This window comes from Colletotrichum spaethianum, assembly GCF_022836535.1.
Source record: "Colletotrichum spaethianum MAFF 239500 DNA, contig21, whole genome shotgun sequence".
Taxonomy (NCBI): Eukaryota; Fungi; Ascomycota; class Sordariomycetes; order Glomerellales; family Glomerellaceae; genus Colletotrichum; species Colletotrichum spaethianum.
This window is the reverse complement of record NW_026054791.1, coordinates 331,255-355,516: the sequence shown is the minus strand read 5'-3', so window position 1 is coordinate 355,516 and position 24,262 is coordinate 331,255. Positions and strand designations below refer to the sequence as shown.

General features: G+C 57.7%; 4 protein-coding genes across 4 annotated transcripts; all 4 read left to right on the top strand.

Moving 5' to 3' along the window:
- Nucleotides 1-10,898: 10,898 nt before the first annotated feature.
- ColSpa_08058 (uncharacterized protein) lies at nt 10,899-13,046 on the top strand (the record flags this gene model as incomplete). The annotated part of the gene is made up of 2 exons (XM_049274270.1): nt 10,899-11,713; nt 12,188-13,046. 2 exons carry the CDS (start codon nt 10,899-10,901, stop codon nt 13,044-13,046), a joined length of 1,674 nt encoding a protein of 557 aa, XP_049130227.1.
- A 1,222-nt stretch (nt 13,047-14,268) lies between these two features.
- Nucleotides 14,269-15,170, top strand: ColSpa_08057 (small glutamine-rich tetratricopeptide repeat-containing protein 2; the record flags this gene model as incomplete). The annotated part of the gene is made up of 4 exons (XM_049274269.1): nt 14,269-14,404; nt 14,443-14,546; nt 14,679-14,718; nt 14,797-15,170. The coding sequence occupies 4 exons, from the start codon at nt 14,269-14,271 to the stop codon at nt 15,168-15,170; spliced, it is 654 nt and encodes a 217-aa protein (XP_049130226.1).
- A 2,175-nt stretch (nt 15,171-17,345) lies between these two features.
- On the top strand, nt 17,346-19,788 carry ColSpa_08056 (patatin-like phospholipase domain-containing protein NCU11180; the record flags this gene model as incomplete). Its single annotated transcript, XM_049274268.1, has 2 exons — nt 17,346-18,393; nt 18,449-19,788. The coding sequence occupies 2 exons, from the start codon at nt 17,346-17,348 to the stop codon at nt 19,786-19,788; spliced, it is 2,388 nt and encodes a 795-aa protein (XP_049130225.1).
- A 1,702-nt stretch (nt 19,789-21,490) lies between these two features.
- On the top strand, nt 21,491-23,703 carry ColSpa_08055 (translocation protein sec66; the record flags this gene model as incomplete). The annotated part of the gene is given in 4 exon segments (XM_049274267.1): nt 21,491-21,832; nt 21,890-23,364; nt 23,376-23,479; nt 23,540-23,703. 4 exon segments carry the CDS (start codon nt 21,491-21,493, stop codon nt 23,701-23,703), a joined length of 2,085 nt encoding a protein of 694 aa, XP_049130224.1.
- Between the last annotated feature and the right edge of the window lie 559 nt (nt 23,704-24,262).

Genomic DNA, 24,262 nt, shown 5'->3' with positions numbered 1-24,262 from the left:
TGGCAGCGTGAGGCAAAACAGATCGAATAACTGTTGTAATTTCTCCATGTATGGCTTGACACTTGTCAACATGAACAGAGACATACCAAAGTCCTGTTATCGATGGAATCAGAACCACAAGTGAAATGTTCAGCTGAGTTGTAGACCAACTGAGCGTATGGTCTGTCTATCTACGGGCTTATATCAACACAAGTGACCGTCAATGATACGAGCAAGAAGCATCCGCAGGAGAATAGAGGTAAGAGCTGTTTGATTCTGAATGGCAGATGGACAATGAGAGCTCAGATACTGAGGGCGATTAAGCTCTTATAGTCAAATAATGCAGCGAGAAGCTATTGAGAGAATCTCATGTGATGAAGTCTATTGACTATCAACATGTCTGTGAACCATGCAAGACGTACTGAGATACACATACGCAACTATCATAAACAGCAACACACTCCAATCCGCAGGCTTCATAGCCAGAGGCTAACGTCTCCTCGAGTTTCCAGCGAATTGGTACACATGTCGTCAACAAGCAACAGATAATATCCACCTGGGAGGCTCAATCACATCAAGAGTAGGACTATTCGGCAGACAAACTCGCTCATCGACAGCAATTCTCGGGCACTAGAGCGAAAGAAGCCAAAGGCAACGAATGCACAGGAACAAGCCCCATCCGCGGCTGACACGTGCCAAGTTACTGACCGTCTCCAGCCGGGCCAGTATCAACACAGGACCCAGCAGTCATTACAACTCAACGCCAACTATGGCACATATCACATATCACACACTCTTACGACCGCTCTACTCAGCTCGCTTTTGATTCACATGCCCAACTATCACCTCGAGTGAGTCAGCAAGACCATATGACTTATAGAATAACAACGAAGAAAAGACCGCACAAGATCATAGATCTGACGTTCCACCACATCCTCATGCCAGAGCACCCGAAAAGGGGAATTGATATACAACCTTCCGCCCCCTCCCAGTTTCAGCACCCGTCTTCCGTCAAGCGTTCAGGACCCGGCACTCTCCACGTTGTGATAGCCGTGATAGGCAGCGGCTGCAGTCTTAGCTTCGTTCCCACCCGTCTCTCGCCGATCCGGAGATGCGCGCCTGTTCCACCGCCCAGTTAATGATAGCCCGGCACGCACTTGCTCGACCACTCGTGGCGACCCCGTGACCGGAGATCATCTGCATCTGTAACCGTCCGTCAATCACTTCCACATTGCTGCCCCCTTCCAACCAAGCCAACCACGTTTCACCGCCGCGTTTGTCGTCTGGTATTTTGGCCCAAAGTCAGAATCCGCCCTTCGCCTTGACGGACCGCCACCTCGCGAAATCCCATCCTGGAAAAAGATGGAAAATGTATGTACACCGTACATGTATCAACGTAGGCAAAGGTATACCCGTCCGTAAATCCTTTAAGGTAAAAATACGCTACGGGGAATAATACCTCCGACTTGGGGCAAAAAAACAGCTTGGTAGGGCGTTGCTGTCCCATCCCCCCCTTGGCCATCCTTTTTCGAAACGAAACACCAAGCCAACGGGGATCGACAACGCTTTCCAGTCCCCAGCAGTCCCCTTTCCAGCGCCCCTCATGATCCGAAAATGGAACAACGATCATCTGTTCAGCAAATTGACTGGACCGACTTGGGCAGGCCGGGAGAAGGCGAGCATAACGGCGGCAAGCGGCACAGCCGCCGTTCTCATCGCCCCCTTTCTCAATAATAGAGATAGTTTTCCCGCGGGAGAAGAAGATCCGCGGTTCTTGAAACGCCAGGAGGCGAGGTCACGCTCGCAGTCCGTGACTCGCGAGCAAACGTCCCCACGGGCACCCGACGACCGATGGTGGGTTGGGAAGCAAAAAAAAGGCAAAGTAAGGGAAGGGATGAGGCTCGCAGCTTATCTTGCTCACCGCCAGTTGCCGTTGCCACAGCCTCCCGGCCAGTGTGCCATTGGGAGAGACAGGTGCCTTCCCTGGACGTTCTAGAAGGAAACGAGGCCGACGATGGTGACATTGGACGAAGACGAGGCACCGCACGGGGCAATGGGGGAAGGGAGGGAGCAGGGCCACCACGGGCTTGAATGGAACAGAACACCCACGTCTCGCGTGCCTTGTATGCGACAAGCTTTGCCGGCCGAGATCTCTACTGTCCTGAGACTCCTTGGCAAGGAACGAGCCGCCTTGCGGCGGTGATGCAGTCGCTCTTGTTTCCATCGTGGAAAAAGCAGATGCAAAGGGAGGCGGACTACGTCACTCGCCGTAGAAGTTCGTGATGCCAAAAAAACCTACACAGACTCGGTGGGCAGCCCGTCCGCGCAAACACGAACTACCGACATCCTTTGTGAAAACCTTCCGAGCCTCCTCCGCCCCTGTGTGAAGGTAAAAATCCAGACCCTGAATTGGGGAGAAAGCCAAACGAGGAAGAAAGGAAGAAAAACTTCGGATCGTGACGGCATGGGCCATGTGACAAGCGCCCGTAACTACGAGGTCAATTGCTCCTTCAAACTATCCTCCCTCACGTAGCCTCTGACCAGCATAAAACCAAGGAAAAGCAAACCACCCCTCCCCCATCCACACAACGGCGACCATCTGGGGCAACGGAGGGGTGACCGAGGGGGCCAGTCGGGCGAGGGAGCTGACTGGCTTTCGACTAGGCTGGCTGGGTTTGAATGAGGGTGGTTTATTGGTGCAGCAGCAGCAGCAGCAGCGGCCAGAGTCAGCCCCCCTCCGTCCTCCAGTGTGCGCGCCAAAGCGAGAGTCGGGAGTGTCCCAATGCAGCCTCCCGAGACAGCCTCCCTTCCCCCTTAGGTCCGTCCATTGTGCCGCTTCACCGCTCGGGAAGTGGCAGGATTGGAGGGGGATGAGGGAGGGGGGGACTAGAGTAGCCTTTGCTTCCAACGTGTCGGAGTTCATTGTCAGAGAATCACAACTTCAAACAAGCAAGCTCCAGCTCCCCAACTCGGTAGCGCCGCGCCTACCGAGAGATAGCGCGAGCAGAGCGTTAGGGTGGCATTCTAAGCTCTCTCTCTCTCTCCTGTAACCACTCCCTGACCGCCCACCGCCAGAGGACCCGTCGCAATTTTTTTCTTCTTTCCATGTGTCAGTGACAGTTTTTCTAGCAGCGCCGGGGCGGTGGGTGTCGCGTCTTTGGGCTGGCGGTAGACCGTCCAGAAGCCTGGAAAGGCCGTTTGACGACAGCGACGAGGATTTGGAGAGAGAAAGCAACGGCACTACACTAGTAGGTGCGGTTACCCGAGGCACGGCAAGGACTACTACACACACTGGTTGCGACTTTGCAGCTTGTTTAGTTTGCGGGATAGTGAGCTTGACGACACGAGTGCATGAGCAGCACCAACGAGACGGAGGTGGCAGATGCCCGAGGAAATTTGGATGTGCGAGCAGGCCGCTCGCTCGCTCGCTCGAGGGGAAACCCTCGAAAGATCTTGGTTGAACCTGTCGATCCTTTGCTCCTCTTCCCTTATGCGTTTGTGTCGTCTGCAGCGTTGCGACGACGGCTTGCGTAGGTTTCTTCCAGCTGACCAGTCACCGCGCCGCGGCGGGTTTCCAGCGCTACGCGCCGCTGCCGCGTGAAGATTCGAGAGTGAGACCGAAGGAGGGTGAGGTGCTGCAGGCGCGTGAACACAGCAGGAGCACCGACAGCAGCGGAAGCAGGTTGGCGGCGTTGCAATCCCATGCCCCCTTTCGGAATGCGGGGTAATATCGAGGGCCTTCATCACCAGAAAGTACAGCTCCGCCCGTTTCCAAATGGAATCGGAGGCTGGCAGGGGGCCGTCGATCAGAGAGATGCGCCGCGCGGGGTCTGCTGTGTTGGCTTGCTTGCCTGCCTCTCCGTCCTCTTCCCAGCCGCCTAAATGGCAAACGGCGCTGTCCCTTGGTTTCGGGGACGGGGGGAGGTGCAGGAAGATGAGGAGGAGGACAACTCACACATGCAAAAATGAGGAGACATGCAGGCAAGACATCTCACGCCGCGGAGACTGAGAGAGTGCCATGAGTCCATGAGTCGTTGTCGCCAACGACGGGGGGCGGAGACCAATGATGAGTGAAGTATGTCGTAAACGCTCCATCACGCCAAAGACGTGTGGTGTCGTCAACAAGCAAACACAAACCGGCCGGAAATGCTAGCGACGGCTCAACTCAAAAGTTGGGTCCCAGGAGATCTGGGCATTGGCATGACATCGTGAACCTTTTGGGTCATAATCTTGGGGCAGGGCCGTACCCAGCTCGGAGGGAAATGAGCAGTACGGTGCCGTAAATGCCTTGGAACGACATACACACACACACCCGAATGTTGTCAGTGTTGGGTGCTGGCGTCAAACGCCCGCTGAATCGCTCGCGTGCGCGCCCACATCGTGCCGTCGACCGGAGGACGCACATGCCCCCCGGAAAGCAGCGTCAACAAGCGAACAGTGGAGGACGGGTGAGGAGATTGGATGGAGAGACCGAGAGACCGAAGGATGGAAGAGGGGGCCAGCAACGGAAGCATGTGCCGGACAAGCAATCCATTTCTCTCACATTGTTGCTCCATTCCTCCTCCTGCTACTGCACCGACAGGAGGAGTCGTCGAATGGACGGTGGGGGGAGATCATCGCGGCCGGCCCGGCATTACACAGTAGGTAAGTTTGCTCGGTCCAAAAGAGATCAAGACCCAGTAGGCCAACTCGGGGGGGGGGGCTCCTCGCAATGAAACCTTTTGCTCCGGACTGGTCAATATCTGGGCCTCTGGGCAGCCTGGGCATCTCAAGTTGCACTTCGTTTTCGTGCGGGTCTCAAGACCCGAGTCTCACCATTTGCAGGATTTCTTTGTTATGTGTTTCGAAGGGCTGAGGCTTTGTGCGAAGAAGCTGTGCCACAACAAAACAGTCCATTGGAGACCGTTGAATCTCTTGGCGGTGTCCGAGCCAGATCTGCTCGAGGACTCTTGGGGAGGGAATCCTCCTTGCTCTCGAAACCCCAAACACAAGCTAGCGGCCGGAATCGGCCTAGGGCGGACGGACGGGCGGCTGTCGCGATGCCCGCGCATCCGCATCCGCAAGTTTTGTGATCTCATCTTCGCTTTCTTGCTGCATCCCCCTTGTGTGCTCTTCACCGACTGCCAAGAAGTCGCAGCAGAGAAACAGACCGTCGCAGCTGCCGGGTGGCGTCATGCTACATGCCAATTCCCCAGGGCTGAGTGCGAGTCTGAGCTTGAGCTTGAGCTTGACGGGAACTGGGGGCCACGAGGACGAGGAGCAAGTCCGCTACATAGCAGCGGCTCGCCGGCTACCGTGTACAGGCGTACATGAAGAAGCGGCATTGCAGGAAGCCCAAGACGACCGCTCGGCTTATGATATAATCGATGTCACAGCTTGCTGTTTTCCTTGCTCTGCGGATGGGAGGCGTTTCCAGTGACCCGAGGCTTGGCACCACGGTGCCCCGGGCGAGTTAGGGAAGGGAATGGCCCGGGATGAGGGCTGTCGGGCTGAAGCTTGTTCTCTGGTGATGGGCGTCGGGCTTGCAGGATTCAGGAGTCCTTCTCCAGAAGATGACCCCTCTTGGAGCACAACATGGCTACAAGTCGACAAGGACTTTGCATGTGGAAAGGTGGTGGGAGGATCATCCGGCCGACAGTCGGACGACGCAGCTAGAAGCACCTTGCATGTCCACCACTAGCACCACCAGCAAGCTCCATGGCCCACGCTTGACAGTGTGAACTTTGGGCGTGTTCCCAGACGAAGAAACCGGGAAAGGTCAACAGCGCTAACTCCTGAGCAATGTCGATGGCGTGTTTTGTTTGAAGTTTTGGGCAAGACGAAGCGACGGCTAGCCTCTCCCCCATCTCGATGCTGATGGCTCGGCGCTACTCTAGCTGCTACGCAACGACAGCAACGGTCGCCTTTCTTTTGATCAATTCCATGCGGACTGGGCCGGTAAATGCCATTGGCAGCTTTGCTTTAATTTGGCTTGCATAGAGACACAAAGGGCTGAGCTGCCCAAGCTGCCTGAGCTACATGGAGTCGACGGCGGTGCACCGACGAGCCCCTAGCATCGACAGCGGGTTCCGTCTGAAGTTTGCAGTGAGTTGCCTGAAAGAACATGGAGCATCGAAGAAGCTGAGGTCCAAATGTGTTCTTCTGGATGTTATTTTGGGGAGGATATCCCTCAAAAGGTGCTCTAAAGGAAACTGAGGGCAACCGAGAGAGGGGGGCTGATGGGCGGCAGAACGGCTGTGCCTGAGTGCCAGAGGTGCAAGACGAGGATGGCTTGTCGTCGGCGACGGACTGAGCGCTGGGGAAAATGTCTCATCTTGATCGATTGCCTCGACGCAAGCCCCAACGGGCGGCTCCTGCGGGCATATGGGGAAGATGTCGAGTCAAGGCCAGGCGTTTTGGAAGCAATATGTCCATGTTGCCGGTAACCTATTATTCCTCGGTAAGAACCGGCCATCTCTACTATTGACACAGCGGGTTTCTACGAATAGAAGCAGAGCGGGGGGGGGGGGGGGGGGGGGGGGGGGGATGGAGAGAGAGAAACAAAGTGGGAGATAGATTGACATTGGGTCGTGTTTTCGGCTCAGGATCACTTGACTGGACACACAGGGCAGGGTAGGTCAGGGCATGAATGAATGATTAATGGGAAAGCTGGGGGGTGCGCGCCCGTCGGTAAGCGGAGGGAATGTGCCAATGTGCAAGGTCAGAGCTTTTGATTTGAGTTGTCCAGTTGGAGCGTGGGGTTTTCGGACAAGAATGATGAGACGAGACAGGCGGAAAATGGGCCAAGAGAAATCGACGGCGGCCTCACGAGGACAGGTGCAGCTGCAGGTGCAGCAGAGGCCAGTCGAGTCGAGTCGATTCGAGCCGAGTCGGGAAATTTGGCGGCGGCGGCGGAAGGGGGTGTGGGGGAGGATACGGATGATGACCGCGACTGAGCGCGAGGTGGTGGTGAGCGGTGATTCGGTGGTCTGTCGTTGAGGTTTTTTCTCTGGAGAGCTGGGCAGATTCCGAGGGAATAAGGTAAGGCAAGGTACACTAAGAATGGTTCCGAGATGAATCAGCGGTGACCTGCTCGTCATACGAAGTTAGTAGGGCGGACGCATGTCACTCTCTGGTGAGATGAGCTAAGGCAAGGGAGGGTAGGTAAGACTTACCTTAGTGATATGAAAGATGCGAGATGGCGCGCGGGATCCGTCCATTTCGTCGCTGGCCCCCCTAGCTTAGCGTGCTGGGCAGCCGAGGGTGCAGTACACGGTAGCTGGCAGTAGCATGGCCATTGGAGTCGGTACCCGTGGTTTCGGGGGGTTTCTGGTCGGAATCCAATGTTGGCAGCTGCTGCGCTTCACCGTCAGAATCTCATCAGACATTCACCGCAAGCGAAGACAGGGCGACGAGTGGATCCGGTGACGAGCAGGGGGGCGCGGGGACGTGGACGTGAGATGCATGTGGTCCCTTTACGCAGATTCAACCACTGGCAAGGCCAGCATTGGTCAACCCACCAGTGGTGGAGTGTGTCAGCGTGCGAGGGCCAGCCGTGCCATGCCATATCCGTTCGCGATTGTCGATTGAATTCGATGGACAGGGGCAGGGCCCTCGGCGAGGGTTGCTCTGCGATGGAGCTGTACGTACTGTGTGTGGTTACTGGAGACCGGGGGCACGTCTCGGTACGTATCCGTCCTCATCCGGGCCGGGGTGTTTAACGGTTATTCATCGCAGAATTGGGAGCCAATGAGGGCGAGGCAGCACACAGTGGCAGGTCTTCGTCCGAGGTTGGCCCACCCGGCTAGCTCCGTTTTCGGCTCGAAGCTTGAGTTCCTTGGCGCGGTACCCGATGAAAGGCGAGAAAGTGCCGCAGACTTCCCGCGACGCCGGTGGACGCCTCCAAAGGCCTTCGTGGGAGGTACATAGTAGCTCTTGGCCGTGCGTCTCTGGGCGTTTTCTGCCAATGCTGGCCACTTTACTGCTGCCTGCACACTGTGTGGCGCCGCGCTACGACCGATGGATCTCCCATTTCCCGCGCTGGCCTGCTCAAACCCTCGACCTGGTTTGGTTGGTTTGGTTTGGCCTGTTGATGGTGCTAGCCCCTTGTTTTTTTTTCTTTTCCCCTTCCCCTTCCCTTCACCTTCCGTTCTTTGATTTGATGTGAGAAGCCTTCCGCAACTCCTTCTCAGTGGGTTCCTTCGGGAAGGGGACGTTCCCTTCCTGCACTTGCACGAGGGAGGGCCCCTGCAAGCCCCGAACGACAGGCCTGTCCCCAGTCTAGCGGCCATTTTTTGGGGGTCCCACCCAATGACAACTTTGACACTGAGTTTCCTCCCCAATCCGTGCCACCCCCGGAGACAAACGGGAGAAGGGGAAAAATATTCTCGAAGCAGGGCGGATTCCCCACGCCAGAAAAAGAGACAGAGAGAGATTGAGAGAGACAAGGGTGGTGAAGGTGGAGGATGAAAAAAGAGGTACATAGTACGTAGTGTAGGAGGCGCGAGAAAATTTCGCCAGAAAATAATGAGTTGGGACAGACCAGAAGAAATGCATTGGGGGGGCCCAGACCACAACCACCAAGCCGTGTCTGGCTGGTCCCCGTGAACAAGAGAGACACTGCGTGGAAAAACAAAACAAATAAAGATAATCGGCACGAGAGCATAGCGCCGCGAGAACGAGTGATGAGGGAATAAAAAATCCAACCACACATCGCAAAAAAACCCTACGCGCGCAATTCGGACCTGCCCTGCCCTGCCCTGCTCTGGTCTGGTCTGCTCTAGTCTGCCACTTGAAATTGAACTGAAGCACATGCATTTGCATTTGCATTTGCGTCGAGTCGCCCTCTGCTGGTTAGCTTTGCTTGGCCTTCTTGTCTGAGCAACAACAAGACAAGACCTCGCTCGCTGTGCGCATCCGCAGCAGTCCGCAGCCCGCAGCCTGCAGCGCCTTGTCCGCCAAGATCTTCAAATCCCTTACTTTGATCTTGCCAAGTTGCCAAGCACAAGGCACTTCCCATTGCTCCCCTTTCTTTGCCCACAGCTCGCCCTTTTGGCTCAAGATCGGAGCTCGACTCTGCCTTTTTGGCCTTGGCTCGCAATCTTGCTGTCCCTTTTAGCATTTGCCCTGCCACTGCCTCGGACAGACAGACAGATACTGTACACCCCACGCCTTCCTTGTCCTGCGCTGTTGTCTTGCAGAAACAACCGCTGCACGCACACGCACACGCAAACACACACACCATCCACGCACACAAAGACCCCGAAAAACCACCTTAGGCTAGACACACCAATCGCACCTTATTCTGGCCCGGTTTGTTTCCTTTGGTAGGCCGACCCCACCCAATCCTCCCGTCCGTCCAACCACGGCCGCCTGACCAACGAAGACGACGCGAGAACGCATCGAAGAGCATTTCTACCACAAACGACGAACAAGGCCCGCTCGCTGTCTCCTCCCTCTCTGGGGACCTCTCTCTCCCTCTATTTCTCTCCATCATCAATCACCCGGCCAATCAATCAATCAGTCGCCTCTTGGCTACGTCCGCCCCTCTCAGTCAGACGCCCGTCTCCGACCTTTTATTTTCCCGCGCCTGCTCCTGTCATTTTGCTGCCGCTGCTGGCTGACTGGAGCTGCACCGCATTCTTTGGGGCCCTCCAACAAAAACGGAGCACCCACCACCACGCACACACACACACACACCACTCACAACGCATAGCTGCCTCCCCACGCACACCCGGCACCACAGACAAATCGTACCCCCCCTGGCACGGAGTACTTCGGCCTGCCTACACCACTACTCTACCTTGCCTTACCTTACCTTACTACACGCCCACCCATCCGACACCGCACACCTCCCGCGACCAGCTCCAGCGAGGCGGTAAAGGGAAACTCGCCCTTGGAAAAACTGGCCAACTGACCTCCACTAGTCGCGGCCGCTACCCGTCGCCACTCCCCTCGCACTCAATCACTCCCTCTCTCCCACCTTTCTGGTTGCCTTTCTTCCCAGGTTGTCTCGTCGAGCCACTTGTCAGGTCTCCCCCGGCACATGGTCGAGTACATTACCCATCTGCTCCCTACCGGCCCCAGGAAGCAAAAAAGAGAGAGCGCTCAAGCCCTCATCAGCCTCCGAAAATCCTGAAAATTCATCCCACCTCCCATCCTCGAACCCGCCAAGAATAACCCGGAACCTGTTAAAGTTCCCTCGCTGTCCGAGCATCATATCCCAGCGCTCTTCCTCGCCCGTTGTTCCTTCCATCTTTCCTCTCTCCCACATCCTGTCCGTCTGGTTTTCGCCATTACCCTGCGCCACGCTAGGCTCGACGTCATCCGCTCACCCAACTCTCTCCCATCCTACTGCCTGTGTCTTGAACGCCCACGGCCACCACATACTTTCACCCACGCTCGCCCTTTTCCACCCGGGATCTGCGCGCGCCGATTCAGTTATTCTTGTACACCCAGGACCCTGAATCATCTCACTACCGCGCCTCACATTGAGGCTACGCCCACTCGTCCTATAATCTCCCCTCTTCCACCCTACCACCACGCACTACTTTTAGATACTGCTCCCTCGACGATGTCAGTTCTGTCCTTATAGCCTCACGGTCCCTAGGGACACGATTTGATCTGCAGCAATTGTCTTTCGAGACGATCTCCAGCTGCACGTCCGCCTGAGGACACCCTCTCTACAAACACCACAACAAAACAACAACCAACAACGACTACTACAACAACAACAACAACAACAACAACAAGGGCCGCTTACCGCTGGCTGCCTTCCAGTCATCACCTGGACTCCTACTCCTACCACTACTGCGTTCTTACGAAGTCGAGCTTCGACCGGTTGCGCCTGCTAGAAGCATCGTTGAGCGACTTGGGCCTCGAATTACCAACCTTTCGCCACCTCTCTCTATCTACTCCTGACCAACATCACATCCCCCACCATGACCCACCGCACAACAAACGACGCCGCGACGTCAAACGTCCTGGCCTGGTCGACACATTGCGCCAACATGCCCTTGATGGTTGAAGACGAGTCCGCTGATGTCGACGAGCCTCCGGACGCCCAACTCCCCGTCTCTCCCATCAGCAGCATGTTCAAGCGGAACCCCATCCGCCGCACTACTCTCGACCACAACGCCTCCCTCCTGACCAAGGCCCTCCACAGCCCTTCCGAAGATGAGGACCCCGAGGCTCGCCCGGGCATGTCCTTCTTCGCTCGTCGCCGCTCCATGGCCAGCAACATCAGCTTGGCCTCTACCGCCGACCTCACGAGCGACACCGGCTTGACCAGCCCCTCCCGCGCCAACACCCCTAGCCCTCCCCTTCCCGAGATGCGTTACCTGAACCTCAACGACGAGCCTGCCAAGGAGGCGCCCAAGAAGCGCTGCATCCAGTTTGCCTGCGCCGCGAAGCCCAAGGTCGCTGAGCCCATCCAGGCCCAGCCCATGGTGAAGGCTCCCTCTGCCCAGGAGACCCAGCGAAAGCCTTGCATCAAGTTCGCCTGCCCCATCCCCCAGCGTCCCGCCTCGACGCAGAACACACCGCCCCAGCGGATGGAGATGGCCGCTGCGCGACTTCAGCAGACTGCCTTCGACAAGCAGGCCTCTCCGGCGACGGTCCGCAAGGCTCGCTCGCGGTCTCCCAGACCCTCGCTTGCTCCTCCCCATGTTGAGACGGATGTGAAGTCTCCTACCACCAAGAAGTACATTACCGCCAACGTCAACGACTTGAACAACGAGTCTTCTCACTTTCATGAGTTCGCCAGTGACATCCCCCGCGAGGACGACTGGATCCGTCAGGCCTTCTCTTCTCAGGGTCGCCGCATCACCATTGACGACACCCTGCGGAAGGAGAACGCCATTCGCAAGTTGGCGACTGAGGTCGAGGAAGAGGCCGAGCAGGAGGAGGAGGAGATGGCAACCGCTCTCGAGGACGACGACGACGATGACGAGGACCTTGACAACTTGGACGACGCCGATGACGTTGATGATGAGGACCATGATGACGACGAAGACGAGGATGATGCTTCTGACGAGGACGACAACTCTGACGGCTACAAGACTGACGAGGAGACCGGTTTCGCTGACTCCGACGAGGAGGAGGAGGAAGACGAGGACCTCCGCTTGTGGACGCCGGGCCGCTCTACCATGCAGAACATCGACAGCACTCCCATTGCCAGACGGCCGTCCCTGCCCGAGCAGCTCTCGGATTCCTCAATTGCCTCCCGCAGCAGTCTCCGCGCCCGCCGTGGCCGGGCTCAGCGTATCAAGATTCGTCCTGGTACCCCTGAGCTTCCCGACAGCACCGACTTCGTCTGTGGCACTCTCGACGAGGACCGCCCTATGGAGGACGCCTACATGTCCTGCTTGGCGGCCCGCAGACGCGAGAAGCTCCAGCTCATTCCTCAGGATATTGACCCCAGCTTCCCGGCTTCCGACCCGGAGGATGAGGGCGAAGAGGAGATCTACAACCCTGTCCACCACAGCAGCGACGACGAGATGTTCTTCCACGGCAAGATGGACGACCTGCATCACGCCAACGACAGAAGCCGACGTCGCAAGAAGACGGAGCACACCTCCCCCAAGCGCTTCCACTCGCCTCCTCCCTTGAAGCGTCGTGCGTCGCCTGCTCCCAAGGCTCGTGGCCGCTCGCCTCGTCGCCTCTTTGATGGCCCCTCGCCCCGCCGCCTGAGATCTCCCGCACCTCAGATGCTGAGATCTCCTCCCGCATCCCCCCGCAACGGCCACGGCGCCATCGCCTTCAAGACCCTGGCGTCTCGCCCCGGTCTCACCGTTACCAAATCCCTCCCCCGCCCTCCTTCCATGTTCCCCCACATGGCCAAGGGCCGCCGTGTCAAGGCTCCGGCCAACGACGTGCACATCCGTGGCGCCATCGACATTGTCAAGGGCCTCGAGCGGAAGCGACAGCGTCGCAAGGAAAAGTTTTATCAAAAGTACTGCAACCGCGCTCGCAAGGGACAAGTTCCCGAGCGCAAGCCGCAGCGCGGCCTCGGCTGCGAGCGCATGAGAGAGTTGGGCCTGCTCATGGCCGGCAAGATCGACCAGGGCAACTACGTCCTCTCCGTCTAAGAGGATCATTTACATTCACACATTGGGGAGGAGTTTCTGTTTTGCATTTACGACGAGACCAGAGTTGTCTCGCAAGGCGTTCGGCATTGAAAGGTGCATGGCATGGTGGGATTCATGACATATGAGACTATTTCAACGCCCTTTGGGATTGTACATATCCTTTTTACACTGGAGCGTACCTCGACGGTCGAGGACTCCGTACATCTTCTTTCGCTTCATTTCTTACTTCATCGTTTTTGGGAGTCCAGCGGCGCCTGGACTGGAGCACGAATACCCCTGGAATAGCGTGTACGAAGGCTTGCATGGTTGTTGAGCGAACACATAGCATTAGGAAGCCTGATCAACTGCATTCCTGCGAGATATCGCAGACCTCCAAAAAAAACCGTTTCATTCGCAGCGTGACCATTTGCAGTGATGTCATTCGTGGCTTTGCCAGAGATGATTTGGCCTCTTCGCAAGCCTAGACTAATCTTTGGGTCAACCTGGGGTCGGCCGAGCGAGGGAGTAAAAAACCACAGGATATAATGGCTTGTATTGAGTTCAATGCAGTCCCGGATGGCGGGGACGACGAAGTGGCATTTTGACCAGGTGCGCCCACGTGCTGGGAGGATGCGATGGCGATGGGATACCAAATACAATGTGTTCTTTTCAACCCGCACCATAAAATCAGGTATCCAAGGCAACATGGGACGGTGCTGAACATCACAACGCAGCTTGATTCACCTGACACTGCTTTCGGAGCTTTTTCTGGTGAGTCCGGCCCAGGAAGGGGACCAAAGTGAGTTTCGCTCTGACGCATCAGCACCCAAAGGCGCACATTCTCCCTCTCTCTCTCTCTCTTTCGGTCTCTTCCACTCGCACGCGGTGCAGGTTGTGGAGCATCTCCGATACGTGGCAGCCCCAATATTAAGGCACCACCACCTCACCTCAGCATTTCGCAACAGCACAGCACAGCACAGCGCTGCACCACCCTGCGCCCAGCCAAACCAGCACCATAGCACACAAGCACGTACCACTTGCAACCTCTGGTAGCCCAGCCTAGCCCAGTCTAGTCCAGGCCCAGCAGTCAGGACCTTCCTCACCTTATTGCACGCCTCGTATCTTGAGTGCAAAAGTCCGGTCCACGAAACTCCCCGACCTCAACCTACCTACTTCAAGTCCACCGCCCATCCACGAACCACCATCACGATATAGACAATAATCTCGGTCCTAAGCTATCAAGATGTGGATTATTGATTGGTGTATGTGCCCGACCTCTTCCGTCCTCCCTTCGGCCTCCATCACCACGAGCTGCAGCAATCATTTGCGCGCCTGCCTCCGCCGGCCGCTGCAGCTTGTGGCCAAGCAACCCATCCCTGGTTGGACCTCGATGAACTGACTGGCCTTCTCTCAATAGTCTACAACGTTCTCTCGAGCCTTGGTCTGCTCAACAAGCACGCCAAGCTCCTCTTCCTCGGTCTCGACAATGCCGGCAAGACGACGCTGCTGCACATGCTGAAGGTACGCCGCCTCCGGACAACCTAGATGCTACCCCGTCGATACTTGCAACCCGCCGAACGTCGGATGCGCCGATACGGGGCCTTCTGGGACAACGATGCGATTGCGAGGGACTGCAGCTGACAGATGCAACAGAACGACCGTGTCGCCATTCTCCAGCCCACTCTTCACCCCAGTGAGTATATCCCTTTCCCCTAGACGCCCAACGGCGGCGAGCCCTGCGCACGTGTCCAATAGCTGACCACCTTGACAGCTTCCGAGGAGCTTGCCATCGGCAACGTGCGCTTTACCACCTTCGACCTGGGTGGTCACCAGCAGGCCCGTCGTCTCTGGAAGGACTACTTCCCCGAAGTCAACGGCATCGTCTTCCTCGTCGACGCCAAGGACCACGAGCGATTCCCCGAGGCCAAGGCCGAGCTCGATGCCCTCCTGTCCATGGAGGAGTTGGCCAAGGTCCCCTTTGTCATCCTCGGCAACAAGATTGACCACCCCGACGCCATCTCTGAGGAGGAGCTGCGTCACCAGCTCGGCATGTACCAGACAACTGGCAAGGGCAAGGTCCCTCTGGAGGGGATCCGGCCGATCGAGGTCTTCATGTGCTCGGTTGTTCTGAGACAAGGTGCGTAGCTTTCCATGTGTGCCACGGCGAGCAGGAAGCAGCGGCTAACGGGAGGAACAGGTTACGGTGACGGCATCCGGTGGCTCTCGCAGTACGTCTAAGCATGGACCAACAGCTCTGGGTAGAGCTTCCCGGCGTTGTTTAGGGCGGACGGAGTATACACAGGCGAGTGGCAAACGGGTCACACGTCGGCACGGGAACGATATCATGGTGCCACGCCTATGAAAGCTCCGGTCAAAGTGCTCGAGGGCAACGAGACCTCGACGTTCGAAGCTGATATCCACGGGGAGATGGGGAAGAAAGTGCGTAATGGACTGAGTTACTCCTACTTGGCTCTCTGCATTGGTCCACGGGAGGGGAGGAAGTCCTCGGTTTGGCCCCAATGACTGGCCGGTCAGTAGAGTCACCCAGTCAGGCATCCAGCTGGCTACCGACGAGGCGGTTTGTACGCTTGATAGGCTAGAATACTCCATTGGGCTCGGGGATTCGGAATCTGGTTATTTGCGTGTTTCAATCGTTAGCCTGCTCTGCGTAGTTAGTGTTGCATTAACACATCAACATCAACATGGAATGACCAAAGCAAGCATTCATTCAGTATCAAAGGAAATGAGGGCCACGACGTAATGCCTAGCCCGACAATCCCGCCGAGCCTTGCAACCGCCGACGGCGTACCAAGGGATTCCTAGCGGGGTCGTGATGGTGATGTAACCGAGGCCACCGTGTCAAAATCACGAAGGTTTCGGTGCGGGAACGTGATGATACGTCAGGCCAGGTGGAGCGTGGCACTTTAGCATTTCACAAGCCACAGCCCAAGACCTGCGCCCCAAGTGTCAAAACCCAAGACTCGATCCTGGGGATGGATAGGGGCTTTTGCTGACGTCTCGATGAATCAATCGAACCGAAGATGAACAGCATCCCGCCGCCACAACCACGTACAAGGCGCCCCCCCCCCCCCCCCCCCCCCCCCCCCCCCCCCCCGCTCAGCCTCGTTGATCATTGGGAGTTCCACCATGCTTTGTTTCTTCTCTAAACCTACACCGTGCGTCCACTGGCCTTGCAAACTGGGTCCCTTGTTCACGATGCCGATCTGAAAGACGTACCGGGCCAACCACCAGCGAGTGATTGCAGGTCGTGTGCGGCGGGTGGTTAGGTAACATTTCCAGAGGATTCCGGAGTGGCGGGACGGGCAAAGACGGGAAGGTCGGGGGAAGGGGATTGGGGGGGGTTACAGTGGAATTGCGAATACAGGATGGAAATGGCCACGTCCGATCCCACCGTGAGGTGGTTACAGTGACCTCGAAACACTGCCGAGGCCTATCGGTTTTGGTCTTCTCTCTCTCTATTGCGCGTCTTGCATAAGCTCGGCGTGCCTTGCCAGCGCCCGCCCGCTGTCTTCCGTCTGCGCTTTCGTCTTCGGGCTGGCTGATTGTTCGCTCGAGGTACAGCCGGAGCTTACAGACGGGTATCCGTATTAGTTGCGCCCGCGAGATTGGTCTTCTTCGCAGCGCATCCCGCTAGATTACCTTTTACAGGCACGACATCCACTGAAGAAAACGCCTCCCGCCTCCCCTCCCCTGCTTGCCAGTGCTTGCGCGTGGATGGTTCATCAGCCGGCGAAGCCAATAGTGTCTCATTGGCACCTGCCAGCGACCAACTGGCGGCCGTCTTCTCGCCGAGTCTCTCCCCAAATTCCTCCACCCGCCCCCCAACGAAATCCAATTCGAGCTACTTCCGACGTCATCCGACCTGTGGCATCACGGGCGCTCGTTGCATTCCCTAGGGAGGAGCGCCGGCCATCCTGAGGAAAGCCTCCTGCCACAGTGACAGACCAACCATCAAGCCTCGCTCCCCAACAAACAGCTGCACAGCTGAACATTTACGGGCAGAAAAAAAAAAAAGAACCATCATTCGTTTGTCTGCAGATTCCAACCAACCTGACTCTGCCGCTTACATACATACACACACGCAACTGTTCACGCGACGTACACTTACACAAATCCAACACCCACGCCACCGACGCTTACCCTTTTCTCTCTCTCTGCCGAGCATCTTGCTTCTCCTGGAGCGTCAGCAAACCATCATTGTGACTCTCGTCGGCGCGTCCCTTCGACATCCCCACCCCCTTCGACTGGCTTCCTGCAGTATCATGCGCCTAGACTCGATAGACGACACAGCCCGCAGACATGGCTGAGCACCAACCCAGAGTTTCGTTTGCACCGAGCAGCGGCAGCAACACAGACGTCTACGGCTTCCCACCCGAAACCTTCAGCACCGAGGGGTTGCCCGACTTCGACACAAAGTTCCTCGACGACGCCGACCTCGCCGCCTTCATCCAGGCCCTCCAGGCCCCTGACCCGCTGCAGTCCCCGGACGACACGACATCGCTGCGGTCCCCCGGCCTGAGGAGCCACAGTTCGCTCGACGTCACGAAGCGCGGATCCGTCTACGAGGATGAGAGAGATGATCCGCAGGCCGTCGCCGCCGCCGCCGCCGCCGCTGCCGGCGACGTCACGGCGCCCGGCCCGGGGCTGAACCACACCTTTAGCAACGGCGGCGCGCACAACGGCTCGACGACCCAGCACAACATGTTCATCACGGCGCAGAACGACTGGGCGCCCGTCAACCAGAAGATACTCAAGAGGGGGTCGCGGAGGCGGAGGAACAGGGCCAAGGGCGCCGCCGAGGCTCTGCTCGGCACGCGGACCAAGGACGAGACGCGCGAGGGCATCTTCTACGCCCTGCTCAAGTGGCCGATGCTCTTCTTCGTCGCCGCCTGGCTCGCGGGTCTGGCCATGACGTACCTCTACACGCGGCTGTACATCTGGGTCTACGAGCACTTTGTGACCTGGCGCGGCACGCGCGAGAGGCTGCGCCGCAGCATGCGCCGGACGAACAACTACCGGGATTGGGTCGTGGCGGCCAAGGAGCTCGACAGCTACCTCGACCGGCAGCGCTGGAAAGAGGAGAACGACTTTGCGTACTACGACTCCAAGACGGTCAAGCGCGTGTGGGAGCAGATGCGCAAGTGCAGGCAGCGGGCCGAGGCGCAGGAGAATGGCGAAACGGACGACGAGGGCCAGACCAAGGCCCAGGGCAGGCCTGCCGTCGAGGAGCTTCACGCCTTGCTGTCGGCTTGCGTCAAGAGCAACTTTGTCGGCGTCGAGAATCCCAGGCTGTACAGCCAGACGTACTATGGCACCAAGAACCTGGTCCAGAACTTTATCGACGAAGGTATGTTGGCTCCGTCCCCTGAGATATGCGGAAGCGATTGACTGACGTCTCCCAGTCGAGAGGAGCATCAAGTTCATCCTCAACACGAAGCAGCTGTCGATGGAAGAGAAGCGGTCCATCTTCAAGGGCATGCACACCAACTACGGACGGACGGCCCTCTGTCTCTCTGGCGGTGCGTCGTTCGCCTACTACCATTTTGGTGTCATCAAGGCTCTCCTCGAGGCGGATCTCCTCCCGGACGTAATCACCGGTACCAGTGGCGGTGCCTTGGTCGCCGCTCTGGTTGCGACTCGCACAAACGACGAGCTGAAGCAACTGCTCGTTCCGGCTCTCGCACACCGCATCACGGCGTGTCGGGAGACGTTTTGGACGTGGATCCCCCGCTGGTGGAAGACGGGCGCGCGGTTCGACTCGGTCGACTGGGCCAAGCAGTGCAGTTGGTGGACGCGGGGTTCGATGACCTTCCGAGAGGCGTACGAGCGGACAGGTCGCATCCTGAACGTCTCGTGCGTCCCGGCCGATCCGCACTCGCCCACCATCCTGTGCAACTACCTCACCAGCCCCGACTGCGTCATCTGGTCGGCCGTGCTCGCGTCCGCCGCCGTCCCCGGCATCCTCAACCCCGTCGTGCTGATGATGAAGCAGCGCGACGGGACGCTGGTCCCCTACTCGTTCGGCCACAAGTGGAAGGACGGCAGCCTGCGGACGGACATTCCGATCAAGGCGCTCAACCTGCACTTCAATGTCAACTTTACCATAGTCAGCCAGGTCAACCCGCACATCAACCTCTTCTTCTTCTCTTCTCGCGGGTCCGTCGGGCACCCGGTCACGCACCGCAAGGGCAAAGGCTGGCGCGGCGGCTACGTCATGTCGGCGGTGGAGCACTATCTCAAGCTCGACATGACCAAGTGGCTAAAGTTCATCCGGCACGCCGAGCTGCTTCCGCGGCCCCTGGGCCAGGACTGGTCGCAGCTCTTCTTGCAGACCTTTAGCGGCACCATCACGGTCTGGCCGAAGACGGTGCCTTCGGACTTTTACCACATCCTCTCGGACCCGGACCCGCCGCGGCTGGCGCGCATGATCCACGAGGGCCAGCAGCGGGGATACCCGATCCTGAAGTTTGTGGGCAACCGGCTCAAGATTGAGCGGCTGATTGAGCAGGGACGGCGCGAGACGAGGCCGTGGATCCGCAGGGGCAGCATCGAGACGATCCTCAGCGAGGACGACCTCCGGAGCCTGCTCATCACGGGCAACACGGACATTGAGGATGAGACGACGGACGCCGAGGGGGAGACGCTGTTGGAGAACGAGGATAATGAGGAGGCCATCGTTGACGACGAGGAGTATGACGAAGATGAGAAGGGGAAGTACGGGAACGGGGAAACGACGGACTAGAGAGGTGGAGATGTGCCGTCCCGTGAGGCTGATCGTGTGTGAGTGTGTGTGTGTGTCGAGTATACGCGAGGGAGGAATAAAACAAGAACCGATACAGGTTGCAGCATAGCTTGGCGTTTTGATATGTAATGGAATACTACGTCCTTTGACTTGTGAATCTAAGCAACAGTCCCGGGATCGGGGAGTGGTGCGGCCGAGAGATGTACCTCTGGTTGTTGCCAATCTCCAGCATCATCTGTATGCGGAAACGAAGAGAGCGGCATGTCGTAAGTCACCACCCAGGGCTGGTACTCACGCGGGAGCCTTCGAGAAACTATGATGAGTAATGGGCAAGTTCAACTTCGTTCAGAGCGATACTAGTTCACGGCCAATCCCTACTCAACGGCGGGCAAACACTGCTGTCGAGCCTAGGCCGCCATGGAGCAAACCCCCTGGCTGAAGATTGTTCCTGCTCTCTCTGGACGAACTTGCTCCTGCGCTCGCTGTCGATTTCGGCCTCAGTCAGAGCTCTTCAAAAGCGGCAGATTTCGGTCAACAGCGTAGTACCGGGAATGTTTCCGTGCCAGTTGGGAGGATTCCAGAGATACCAAGCAAAGTTGACGGTGCACCGACGAGGCACACGTGCCCGGCTTCAACTGCAGGCCGACTTTGTACTGGCCAACAGGAGGAAGCACGATGCCGCGACGCTACTGGCATCAAGTGTAACCGCCTAGATGGATCCGTTGGGCAGTGGAAATTACCACTAGCGCACGATTGTAGGCCCTGAGGAGTAGGTTAATCTATACACCTGGTCATTGAATGTTCTGTTCAGAGCATAGGCACTCAATGCCATCAAACTTTCAAACCAGGCATATGCAAGCCGGCCGTTGCAAGCCTGCAGGTTCGGACCAACAACGGCGAGGTGGTCGGTTCGGCGGCTCGAAGGGTTCCTGTAGGATTAGAAAACAATGGGGCCGCTGAGCTTACTTTACCTTAGCAGGCCCGGTACGTAGACACGGGGGAAAGAAGGCCCAAACCGGCGCCAGAGCGCAAGCGTCCAAGCTGGGGAAGGACAGATAATCCATTTGCCGGGTCGGGGGCGAAGGCGACTGCGGAACAGCGCGACAAGGTCTCTACATGGTAAGGTAAGGTAAGGTTGAGGCGGGTGTGGGGCGTCAGGGGACCACACTGACTGGACAGCATAGCACAGCACACAGGAGCACCGCACAGTGAAGGAAGAAAGGTACCTGGGACCCCTGCCCACCCTTCCGGAAACTACCACAGTAAGCCACAGCACCAGTTTATTTCGAGGCCACGATTGTCAAAAGAAAGTGGTGACTGAGCTCTTGCGGACACTTCACCTCCAACTCCCAGTTCCTTCCCCTCCACCCCCCCGAAGTTCTGACCTGGAATCAAACAAGCCAGCAGACGGAGAGAGTAGAGAGACCTTCCTTACGGCTCTGTACTTCTGTCCATTCCGTTCTTCCTATTTTTTTCTTGGTCCCGTCAGGCTTCCCCAGTGCAAGCCGCGACAACTCGCTCTTTTAAACCTTTTTTTGTTCCGCGGGCTCCCAAAGGCAGCGAGCGACGTGTCCGGATCCGCGCGCGCGCAACCACACTCGGCAACCTCGACTTCGACAACGACGTCCCGCCCCAAAGCGACCACCTTTCCGCCACTCACCCCGTCCCCCGGAGCTCTCGAGCTCGTCGCCACGTCGCCAACATGAGTTCCGACTACTCGTACGACGCCGAGGCGCAATTCTACCCCTTCTTCATCCTCGCCATCAGCAGCATCATCACCCTGCCGCTCGGCTACACCCTCGTCTTCCCCGCCAAGGACATCGAGGCCAAGGCACCGCGCATCCAGAGCAACTTCAAGCCCGAACATGTCGACCTCATCGACAAGCAGCGCAAGGCGCATGAGAAGAAGCAGCGCCGCATCGTGCGCGTCATTGCCGTGCTCATCGGCCTCGCCGTCATGGCCGGCATGATCTACCTCATCATCCACACCCAGAGCGTCACCCAGAAGATCTGGAACCCCTACGACATTCTCGGCATTTCTGATGTATGTCCGACCTCTTTGCTTCGTGGCCAGTCCCACAGTCCTAACACCCCAATTTAGTCCGCCGATGAGAAGACAATCAAAAAGGTCTACAAGCAGCTCTCGAAGAGACTGCACCCCGACAAGGTTCGGCCTGACCCGGCCAAGAACGAGACCGTCGAGTCCCTCAACAACGCCTACGTCGAGATCTCCAAGGCCTACCAGGCGCTCACCGACGAGGAGATCCGCAACAACTACATCCAGTACGGCCACCCCGACGGAAAGCAGAGCTTCAGCATCGGCATTGCCCTCCCCCAGTTCATGATCTCTGATGGCAACGGCAAGTACGTCGTCCTCGCCTACACCCTGCTCCTCGGCGTTCTTCTGCCTTACTTGGTCGGCTCGTGGTGGTACGGCACTCAGCGCATGTCCAAGGACGGCGTGCTCATGGAGAGCGCCAACAACCTTTTCCGCGCCTACGACGACAACGTCGACGACGGTGGTGTCGTCACTGCCTTGAGCAGCGGTAAGGAGTTCGACAGCGTCCTCAAGGGTGACAAGGCCGAGTCTGGCCTTTCCAAGCTCGAGTCGAAGCTCCTCGCCAACGCCGACAAGGCCGGCCTCTCCCAAAAAGACAAGCAGGCTCTCGAGGACCTCGACAGCGGCGTGCGCCGGAAGGCTCTGGCTCTCCTGTGGTCCTACCTCGGCCGTGTCGACCTCGAGGACCCGGCCCTTGACAGCGCCAAGTACGAAGTCGCTCCCATCGCCCACGCCCTTACCCGTTCATTCTCCGCCATTGCCCAAGCCTATGGCAACACCGGACCCATTCTGGCCGCCTACTCTACCAGCCAGCACCTGATCCAGGCTCTGCCCCCCAAGGCCTCGCCTCTCCTCCAGCTACCTCACTTCACCCAGAACATTGTCCGTCAGGTCGAGGGAGGCGACTCCAAGGTTCACGTTTCCCTTCAACAGTTTATGGATCTGCCCGACGAGCTCCGCAGGAACCTGGTGGTGCGCAACAAGCTTCTCTCCGAGGACCAGTACACGTCCGCCGTCAGTGTCGCCCGCCAATTGCCCCAGCTCCGTGTCGCCAAGGCCTTCTTCAAGGTCACCGGCGAGCGCTTCATCATCCCCTCCTCCCTCGTCACCCTCGTCGTCAAGGGACGCATCATCCCCCCTGGCAGCGAAAACGTCCCCGAAATCAACGAGCTGGACCTGGAAGACATTGACCCCCCTGAAGATGACCTCGAGGCCTACCTTGGCCGCAAGAAGAAGACTGTCAAGGGCCCCGACGGAAAGCCCATTCCGGTTGACGACAAGCCCATCCTGCCTCCTCTCGCTCACGCCCCTTACTTCGCCCGCGATCACGCCCCCAAGTGGTATGTCTTCTTGACCGACTCCAAGCAGGGCAAGATGGCTGTTCCCCCCTTCACCTTCACCCAGTTCGACCAGCCCATCTTCGGCGAGGACGGCAAGCCCACATTCAACATGCAGACCCTCAAGGCCCAGTTCGCCGCCCCCCTCAGGCTGGTCACTACACCTTTGTCATGCACGTTGTGTGCGACAGCTACGTCGGTTTCGACACCAAGATGGAGGTTACCCTCGTTGTCGAGGAGGCGAACAAGGCAGCGGCGATGGTTGCCGAGGATGACATCAGTGAGCCTGACGAAGGTATGTTGCGCCCGTTCCCCAAATCAACTAGATATGGTAAGATGCTAACAGCGACCGCAGACTCGATAGCCGGCCAGATGCAGGCTCTCAAGGGCGGCAGCGTACCAGGTGCCACCAAGCCCCGCAGGAAAGTGGAGGAGGACTCGGACGAGGAGAGCGGCACAGACGACGACGTCGAGGACGACACGAGCGAGACAAACACCGACACCGAGGACGAGTCATGAGGCACTCCGTCGTGTTGCGGTGGCACTTTGGCAGAGGACGTGTAGGAAGCGATAGAAGAAGAAAGACGGTAGTTGCACAAAACAGAAGCTTGTGCAAAGACTCAATATACCCAAGTCATAAACATCCAACACCGTACACAAACACGCACACCAAAAGGGGGGTTTGCCGCACCGGGAGCGCCGGACTTTGGGTTCCATGTTTGGAGGGGTTAGTCCACGTACATAGCTATCGGCGTTGATTAGGTTAGTTGGTGAGGGAGGGGGGGCCTCCGTTACTGTATATTTGATTCATTTTGCCGTTTAAGTGGAGAAGGTGTTTCCATCATCGCAAGCCTCTGTTCCCGTGTGTCTCGTGGAACCCGCTGCTTGGATTGCAGCGGCATCGAGCCGCTGTCACGAAAGAACGTTGAGAATGCTAGTAGTCACGGGCCGTTTCTGTTTTGCTTCAAATTGTTTCAACATTTCACCCACGACACTGGGCATGCAATGGCCAAATACAACGAGCCGGCCAGCACGGTCCGATGAAGTGGTTCAAAAATTACTAAACGCCCATCGCCAA